The 10132-nt window shown below is 35.4% G+C and overlaps 1 protein-coding gene across 1 annotated transcript; it reads left to right on the plus strand.

The window, feature by feature from the left end:
- The first annotated feature begins 1353 nt into the window (after positions 1-1353).
- Positions 1354-9723, plus strand: LOC129274907 (transmembrane protein 17-like). Its single transcript, XM_054911650.2, has 4 exons — positions 1354-1550; positions 4370-4473; positions 5238-5351; positions 6292-9723. Exons 1-4 carry the CDS (start codon positions 1451-1453, stop codon positions 6592-6594), a joined length of 621 nt encoding a protein of 206 aa, XP_054767625.2. The 5' UTR covers positions 1354-1450; the 3' UTR covers positions 6595-9723.
- The last annotated feature ends 409 nt before the right edge of the window (positions 9724-10132 follow it).

A 10132-nucleotide genomic window follows, 5' to 3' on the forward strand; every position in this document is an offset into this window, starting at 1 on the left:
CCAGCTTTGTCTTCCTTCCTCCCCTCTTTTTTTTCTCTCTCTTTCTCTCTCCCTTTTTCTCCCTTTCCCCTCTTCCTCTTTTACCGACAACCTAAGCACCACCCTATCCTTTCGGTTTCTTTTCTTTCTTTCATTCTCCTTCCATCAACTCCATATTCCATTTACCAATCATCACATCAACTTTATTTATTCCCACCCCTCCTTCTCGTATGATACTCGTACTGATCTTTTATCCAATTCTTTAAGGGATCCACATTTAACAAGCCCTGCTTTTCAGTTGATACCTCCAATTCCTCAACTTTTATTCTATTAAAAAGTTATATTAAAATAGCCTTGCAGATGTTAAATCGAGATTGTTCTACATTTCGTTTTACCATCATGGTATATATCATATTATGATTATTGTTTATGGCTTACCGAAAACATTTATCTATTTCCCTTGTATTGATATATTGCTTATACATAGTATTCCCTTGTATTGATTTGTATGGATATTATTTCATATTTGTGTAATTTGTTGAGTCGAAATGAAATAAAGGAAACTTGAAGAAAAAGGTATTTGAATACTTCAAAATTATAAGTACTCTTTCCTTCTTGAAATAAATAGGTGAAAACAACATTACTTGCCAAATAGAGCAGAATTTCAGTCTTTTAAAAAACGAATTGCCTCTATTAATGTACATAACGTAATACGGTCCTATATTTTTTTTAAACATATTTTTAATCTGTTGCTGCGCTACAATAATCAATTTTTGCGATTTCTGATATATCTTTTTTTGTGATGAATTCTGTAAACATGCATAAAAACGGTCAGTTTTGAAAATCCAACAAGCGTCTCAATGTGAATCATTTATACACAGTAGGCCTAAGTGGCGTCGGTATACGAGTGGGGTGTGTGACACATTTTTTTTCTAAAATGCTGCCAACAAAGAAAAAAGAAAAAGAGTTGATGAAATGGAGAAAGGTGGCAGAATCGAAGTAACAGATGAAAATATAGAGGAAAAGAAAAAAAATGAAAATAAAAGGCGAAAGACGAAAAAATAGAAGAGATAAAATGAATTATTTTCGTTGCAGCTTTTCTCTCAGTATCTTATAGGATATAGGCCTACTTTCAAAAGTTTAAATTATTGACTTTTCTGTGGTCCTCATTCCTGCCTTAATATTCTCTAAACTGGTCTATTTTTCCTGTATTTTTTCGATATTAATTTAAATAGAAGTTGCCAGCGCTAGCATTTAGCTAAAGATAACGATTAAATTAACTGATTGTATATATAGGCCAAATAAAAATAAGTAAAAATGGAGAAACCGAAACAATTTGCGATTCGGTATTTATTCAATTAAGAGACACCTTACGCTTTAAAAACGAAACAAAATACCAACAACAACGAAAAGGTGTCCGGTCGGGTTAGCGTCGCGAATTCGAAGAAAAATTAAAATTCCCATAATAAACATGGCTGGTGATTATATGAGGCAGAAATTGACGTCGTTTACAGAAGCTGTATTTCCAACTCGAAATGCTGTAAAGCGCCAGCATCATATGCTAAAACCTGGTGAGCACAAGAAATAATTTTTAGAGCGAATTCGTTTATGTAGCCCCATACATTCGATTTGCTGTAGGTCTAGTGATAGATCTGCGGACGGTTTATTAATTTATCAATATCATGAACAATGATCAGTTCGTCTGTATGTAACGAACCTCGCATCACATTTTACTTTTAGTGTATATCAATAATCTAGGCTATATATCTGTCTTGTCTATGCTAACATAAGGTTTGGTCCCCCCAGTCTGTGCATACGTGTATCTGCGCAATTTTTTTAGGGGGATCCAGGGGGCCCGGGCCCCCCCCCCTATTGGCGGAGCAAAAAAAGGGGGAAAGAAAGAAAAAAAAGGGAAGAGAGGAGAATAAAGAAGGGGAAACATAAGAGGAGGAAGACGAGTAAATAAAATAAGATGAGGTGAAGACTTGAAAAATAATTTTTAAAAATATTTCATGTTTTCCTATTATAGGCCTAAATTTTTTGCTGGCGCTTCGTGCTCGTGCTCGCATTGTTTTTTAGGTGATTGACATATCTTGCTTAATATGGAGCTTAAAATATCAAATTTTGAAGTCAATATACAAATCACATTTCAGCTTGGAAAATGAACTTTCATTGTTTTTATTTGATTTACAAATTGATTTTTATAAAGTGCTCTGTAAAAATGTATGTTTTATGGTCTGAATATTAAAATTTTCTGCTCGCGTTGCGTGCTTGCAAATTCGTCAGGTGTACCTATTATTTTCCTGTATTCCATAAAGTTCTCAAACTATCCCTATTCAGGTCAGATAGCCATAACGTATCAGCTAGCGCTGCACGCTCACATTTTGATTGGTGAGTTATGTATTTCTCAATATTAATTCTATAACATATAATTCCCATTTCATGACAGTTTATCAAAAATTTTGGCTCGTGATTTGCGCTCGCATTGATTGTTGAAATATATTAACTCATGCATCTTATTCATAATTACAAAAGTGCATTAAATGTCCAGTTTTCAGGCCATAATATCAACAGATTTCTCACTCTCATTAGGCTTATTAGATTAATGAATAAGATATTGATTGAGTAATCAAATTGTCCCTTTTTTTCAGAATGGAATATCGACAAGTTTCATCTTGTGCTTAGGAAAAGAAATAGGAAGATAGTGATCATTTTCATATGACATAATGTCCTTAGAATGTCCTATATCAAAACTCAAAGTGATAATAATGAAACTTATCAGCTCTTTTTTAACTGTGATCCATATCCACCTCACAATTTTCCTATAAAGTGCTTGAAATACAGAGCTTAAATTGACTCTTTTTCAGATTGGAATATCGCCTTATTGATTTTCATGACAAAAAAGGGTATTTAGAATGCCCAGATTTTAGGCCAAAATCTTCTTCTCTATTTGAATCATTATCCAGTTTCAGATCACAATATCAAAAATTTTCTGCTCGCGCTTTACGCTCGCATTATAGGAAGATTTCCAATTACTCATCCTTTTCATAATTTAAAAAACTTGAATAGAGTGTCCCATTTTTAGGTGTAAATCTCGAATTTTTCCGCTCGTGCTTCAAGCTCGCATCAATTATTTAATTATATACTTATCCTTTTCACGATTACAAAAAGTGTGCTTAGAATTTCCATTCTTCAGGTAGAAATGTCAAAATTTCCAGCTCACGCTTATTTTCAGCTCACATTATTTAATTGTTGAAATATGTAACATCTTCATGGGTAACTGCAAGCAGCTGTTATTAAAAACATGATATTTTATCAGATCAAAAAGGATATTAAAAAATTCTGCTCGCGCTTTGTGCTCGCAGTAATTTAGTTAGATACACATCTCATTTAGGATCACAAACATTGCCCAGAATGTATAAATTTTAGTACAAAATACATAATTTTGAGCAGCCGATCGGGGAAAATGTGGCTGAAAAAAAATCTGCCCCCCCCCATTGGCAAAGGCTGGATCCGCCCCTGATCCAGGAGACACTGTCACTGTCATGAACTAACACTCTAGTCTCTACTCTAACGTTCGACAGAAGTCCGACTCAAGTCAAATTTCAGTTTCAAATCTACTAAAATTTCGCCCAGTCATGTTGTAGGTTCATGGTGCATGCACATGCTACGAGATCATCCTCATAATCATACATCAAATGCGCTAGGCCCTGTACCATTACCGAGCTAGCATCTGTGTAATTTGAATGCGGAATGTCTATCACAGAATTGTGATAACTGATAACCTCTTGTGCTTAGTAGAGTTTCTGTAGATCTACAAGACTACATCAAAAGTTGTTTTGCTGAACTAGGTTCTACATATGTTCATTTGCTCTTGGATGGTAGAAAAAATGTCTGAAATATTAAAATAATTTTTAAGAGTAAGAAAAGTGATTATTCCTGTATTAAGACTGAAAGAATAGCATACGGCGATAACTGTAATTCTGTGTGCTTCTGGAGAGTAAAAATAATTTGCTAATCTTTGTGACATGCAGTGGCGAATCTACAGGGTATGGGGGGTTAAATGCCCCCCCCCCCATAGGCAGGCTGCAAATAAAAAAAAAGGAATGACCTACTTTTTAAGCCAACTACTTTTTTGTGCTTTTCAAATTTTTTGGGATCAAAATGACTTTCATTTTGTAGTAAGTTGTAGTGAAACCCTTTTTGGGGGGCTTGTATTCTTGTCAAGTTTCTCAGTAAAACCATCCTTGGAAAAAGATAGATCTGCCCCTGTACATGTTTATGGACACATAAATAAATGAAATGAAATTGTGGGCATGCTTAGAGATAGATTTAAAAAGTAATTTATAATTTTTGCCCTAAATATCGATAATTTCTGTGTTTCTTGCAGGCAATGAGCTAGTTTCCAGCTTACCGCTTCAGGTTTCTCTCTACTTCAATGCCTTCTTCTTCCCAATCTGGGTTGTAACCTGTGTGATTATGCTGCAATTAAAGGTATCCATCAATTCAATTCATCATTAATTAATCATTAACCCCTCTTACCAATACCACATCTATTTACATAAACCTACTTGAAAATAAATATGAGAAATTTAGAATCATTTCCATTGTTATGGGGGGTGGGGATATAGCTATTTGCTCAAAATTAATCCTGAACTTAACTAATGAGAAGTTCAGGATTGTTTCAGATTTCAAGAGTAAGGGAGGGGGGGGGGGGGTATGTGACCACATGTACTATACATGCAGTAATATTACTAGTATTTTCTAAATATCTGTAGGGCTTCATAAACTCTTTCCAAACACTTATTGATAGGAAACATACTTTAGGGGTCATATTTGCTTCAAACAATAATTGATTTGGTTAAACTGAATAAATGATTTCTAAAAATCAAATGAATATAACAGTATTTTCATTGTTGTTTAATTCTTAAGTGAATAAAGCCAAGTCCTACTGGGGGGCATGATGATGTCACAAACCCACATTTTATTTTGTTGTTTGTCATAGTGTATTGAAAATATCTTTCATTTAGAAAAATAAAAAATAAAATAAAACCTGGCTTTACCGTAGAATATACATTGTGTAACGTCTGTAGCTCCATTTTTCAATAATTGCCATTTAGATATCCTATGAGCACATCTAAGATAAAGTGAAATATTTCAGATATCATATAAACTTCAAAAGAAAAATGTACTCATGTATCATTTTTCCACTCTCTGTCTCTGCCTGCCTCACTAATTTCCCTATCTCTCTATTTCAGTTTGCCCATCTGAATCAGATCTATCAGTTTATCAGCATCACCATGTATGTAGTACTGACCGGTGTAGAGATCATCAGGCTTTACCTTGGCTACCTTGGTAACTTACAGGAAAGGGTAAGATGGTGATTGGTCAGTCCAGCATATTTGCTTTTAACCCCTTAGAGACTGACGCATTTTACAAAGATACCTGGATGTAAACCAGGATTTATGTATTAAGGAATATGTACAATGATCATTGCTTTACAATATTCTCGGCTTAAAAATTACATCGAGGTAATGAATGAAGTATTAAAGTTACTGTATCTGGAGAACCTGATTACAATATTGAACTTCTTGCCAGTCAAATTACAGGTGTGATATTGCCTATTTTCATTATGAAGATTGACCACCTAATATGTACATGTATGTAGCTAAAGATGCCACTGATCGACCTAGTAGGAAATTTGGGTTGTAATTTGCATGGCAGTGTATATGACTTCAACAATTTGAATCAATGGTGCCTTTCAAGGTGTTGTGGCGTTTGTGTCTGATTTTGTTTGTGAGCAAATTGGAAAGGTTCAAGGGAGACTTCCAGCTTCCTGGGCTGATGAGGTTTCTGGATTTCTCTGGCCATACAGAAGAGTGTGCTGCTTCAATATCTGGTATAACACACATGACCAAACTGAGATTGACATTTTTCAGCACACAATCTCACATTACTCAGGTTTTCAGAATATTAAATCAGTGAAAGGAATGTGTAAATGTTTGTACATGTATCAGGTGTCAGAAAAACTTGCCTGTTTGCCAACATGTATATATATTATTTTGTAAGTCAAACTTTTAGTTGAGGAGAATTCACAGCTCTTAAAGATTGGATCAAGTTCATACAGAGTGATATCTTCAATCATGAACATGAAAATAGTCCAAAATGTTTATCACACTCTTTTATTGTATAATCAGATTTACTAAGACATCCTTATCAGACACTACTTAGCTCACCGGAGTTTAACGTGCAAGATAAATTCCTCACTAAAAATCAATAATCACACCAGACTTGTATTCTTTCTTGCCACAGGTACCAGAGCTTGCAGGCTTTTGGCTTTTGACTCTTATTCTCCAGTTCCCGCTTGTCCTCTACCTGCTCGTCGACTCAAGAGCAATGCCATTCCCCATTGAGCGAGCTGTCCACGTCATCTTCATACTCTTCCTTGCATTCGATATCATTGCGGGTTTCTTTGCTCTGAAGCGCATGACCCAGCATCAGGTAATGAAGTTCCATCTGCAGCAGTTTGATGATATCGAATTGATGGAAGATACTCCAGGAAGGTTTATGAACTCACCCAACATAACAACCCAAAGATACAAACCTCTTAGGTGACATGAAGTAGGAGCGATGTAATAAACTGAAATATTAGGGGTCAAGATGTCAATGAGAGTTCTCTGAGGTGACTCGACCATCTTAAGAAGTAAAAGATGAGATTTGATGACATCCAGCTGATTTCAGATACTCCCAGGAAGGTTAATGAACTCTCAAGATAACGACACAAAGATACCAACCTCTAAGGTTACTTGACCTGGGCGGACTGAAGAGAACTAAAGTCTCAAATTCAAAGGTGAGATTTAAATGATATTGGGATGGTGGAAGATACTCTAGGGAGGCTATGGAATTTGCCCAACATAACAACATAGAGATACAAACCACTAAAAATTGATGTGACCTAGATTTGATGAAGTGAATTTGAAGTTAGGTCAAAGATGAAAGTTTGTCAATATAAAGGTGATGTAAGGTATTCCATTGAGATAAGTGGTATTGCCCAATATATCAACCCCCTTTTAAAAACCTCTTTGGTGACCTGACCTTGGTGTAGTAAAGCAATTAGTGGTTAGTTCATGACAGCCTTGGAGTTGATGACATCCAGCTGATTTCAGATACTCCCAGGAAGGTTAATGAACTCTCTCAAGATAATGACACAAAGATACCAACCTCTAAGGTTACTTGACCCGGGCGGACTGAAGCGAACTAAAGTCTCAAATTCAAAGATGAGATTTTAATGATAATGGGTTGGTGGAAGTTACTCTACGTAGGCTATGGAATTTGCCCAACATAACAACATAGAGATACAAACCACTAAAAGTTGATGTGACCTAGATTTAATGAGGTGAATTTGAAGTTAGGTCAAAGATGAAAGTTTGTCAATATAAAGGTGATGTAAGGTATTCCATTGAGATAAGTGGTATTGCCCAACATAGCAACCCCTCCTTTAAAAACCTCTTTGGTGACCTGCCCTTGGTGTAATAAGGCAATTAGTTCATGACAGCCTTGGTTCAAGAAGTCCATATACATCACAAAATGACTGCATTGTCAGAAAATTGAATCTCACAATAACAATTGAGGTAATTTTATAACCATCCAGAGAAATGATTTGTTTCAATTTTGATTAAATTTACCTTATTTTACAGCAGTAGTCTTAAGGTCACTTTGCACATGAGCATGTGTGTGATATTGATGGTCTTTACTCTGTCGTGAGAGTTGCTAAAAATTTTGCATGCATACATTCAAGGCAATGGCAGAGATGGTCACATTACCTTCTGGCAATCATTATGAGGATGACTCTGTAAATTATTATTCTCTAGGTGCTTTCATGCTGACCCTTCTATCACCCCAAGGCCTCGGGGTGATAGAAGGGCAGGTATGAAAAGCACAGAGAGAGAAAGTGATGATTTCCAGTGTCAGCCGAATACAAAGTAGTCCATATTTGTTTTGTATTTGTCATTGTCCATATTCTTACAGTCCATATTTGTTTGATATACCTCATCTCATAACTCTAGACCCAGGGGCGAACTGGTATCTACTTTAGGACAATTCACTAAAGCACTTTGTAATTTAAACAAACTGCCCTGCTGCTGGTCAATGCAACCAATGTTTGCATATGACCGAGAAGCAGCAGCCAGCTAGTGCACGCGCACATAACACAACTCTTGGCCTAGTCTTCAAAGGTTATGTGTTCTATCACAGGGTTTGGGGTGAAGCAAGTCAAAACCCTGAGATGATGATAAACAGAAGTACACCGTATCACAGGATATAGTTTTGACCAAGAATAAGAATATTATACACTCGGCAAAAAAGTTCTTGGACACTTAAAAAACTTAAAATATTTCATATAGATATTTGATTAAAGGCAAATTATGGTATGTCAACATGACCAGACATTTTCATGTTAAAAGTCATGCATGGGCGGTTAAATGCTTTAAACAATAGCAATGTCAGTAAAAGAAAATTGCAAGAAATGGATCAGTCAGTGCATGGCTATTTACAGGCATTAAACAATAGCAATGTCAGTAAAAGAAAATTGCAATAAAACGATCAGTCATTCTTTCAGTTGTGAAAGTTTATGTGGCATAAATATCCATTAAATGATAAAAGCAAACTTAAAGTCAAATACCACTCTAAAAGAGAAGAGAAAGTTATTCACCTTGGATGCATCACTATTCCACTGGAATTTTAAGTCAAAGTTAGTCAAAAAAATGTCAAATTTCAGTATCTTGGCATAAGCAAAAGAAAATTAAATATCTCGTTTGTCCACCCTGGCTCTGAATGAGTGCAGCACATCGACGTCACATGCTTGTCACAAGTCGGCGAATTCGCTCTGGGGTGATGTTGTCCCATTCTTCCAGGAGATAACGCCGGACATCTTGAAGAGTGTCTCCTGGTTGAATTCTTTGATTGACCGATTTTCCTAGCTAATCCCACAAGTGTTCAATCGGGTTCATGTCTGGTGAACAAGCGGGCCATGGATCCAAGCGCTGAACATTGTGGTCATCCAGAAATCTTTGGACAATGTTCGCTCGATGGGGACAACCCCCTGTTGAAATTGTTGATTGTATGCCTACAGGATGGCCATGATCATTTTGAATGGTCCATTTCTTGCAATTTTCTTTTACTGACATTTCTATTGTTTAAAGCATTTAACCGCCCATGCATGACTGTTAACATGAAAATGTCATGTCATACTGGAAGAGGAATATTGTCTGGTCATGTTGACATACAATAATTTTCCTTTAATCAAATATCTATATGAAATATTTTAAGTTTTCTAAGTGTCCAAGAACTTTTTTTGCCAAGTGTATAATATACAAATTCACCAGGCTTTGAGAAATTATATAGTATTCTGAATATGGACCATTTGCAGTATTTGAACAATAGGAATAACATGCTATTATCACCTTATTTTATCTTATCTTAAATTATATCAATGAATGTTCTCATTATACATTGAAATGATGTAATATGACTGATATTTCCTAGTTTTATCTGGGGTTTCATGAAATTATTTATTTATGCCTTGGATTCATACATTCCAGTCGATTTTCACTAATCATTGTAAATATATTTGTGTAAATATGTGTAATTTATAACATATATTTGATCCCCCATTTTGTAAAATTTGAAATGAGGAATTAGTGTTTTGAATAAATGTCTTATATCACAATGATGACTTTAAAATTCAAAATGAGATTTTTGTTGTTTCTTTTACCCAATACCTGGTATACTTTTTCACTGAAATGAATTATATTTTGATAAAAACTAGTATTGTACCCCCTGAAAAATATAAATGATTCATCAAATTGTAATGAATCAGAAAGGGGAAGACTGGGAGAGAATTATTGTGTGTGTGTGTGTATACCCGGTGGGGTGAGAGAGAGAGGGGGTGTATTAAAAGTGGGTGGGCATTGGAAAAATAAATCGTGACGTGTCAATTAAAATGCATATTTCAGACATCATGGTAACTTTGGATCAGTAGAAAAATTGAAAATTTCTTATGCTGGTTATTAAATCACTACTACACCGTGGTATTTACCCATGTGAACTACAATTGATAGCAAAGTAACCGTGATTTACTCAATCTTAAGCCCGT

Source organism: Lytechinus pictus, chromosome 2 (genome assembly GCF_037042905.1).
Source record: "Lytechinus pictus isolate F3 Inbred chromosome 2, Lp3.0, whole genome shotgun sequence".
In the NCBI taxonomy this organism is placed as follows: Eukaryota; Metazoa; Echinodermata; class Echinoidea; order Temnopleuroida; family Toxopneustidae; genus Lytechinus; species Lytechinus pictus.

What these genes read in the sequence shown, in the direction of transcription:
- LOC129274907 (XM_054911650.2), top strand. Translation starts at nt 1,451, where the DNA reads ATGGCTGGTGATTATATGAGGCAGAAATTGACGTCGTTTACAGAAGCT. An exon ending in GCATCATATGCTAAAACCTG is followed by an intron (nt 1,551 to 4,369) that starts GTGAGCACAAGA and finishes TGTTTCTTGCAG; the next exon opens with GCAATGAGCTAGTTTCCAGC. An exon ending in TGATTATGCTGCAATTAAAG is followed by an intron (nt 4,474 to 5,237) that starts GTATCCATCAAT and finishes TCTCTATTTCAG; the next exon opens with TTTGCCCATCTGAATCAGAT.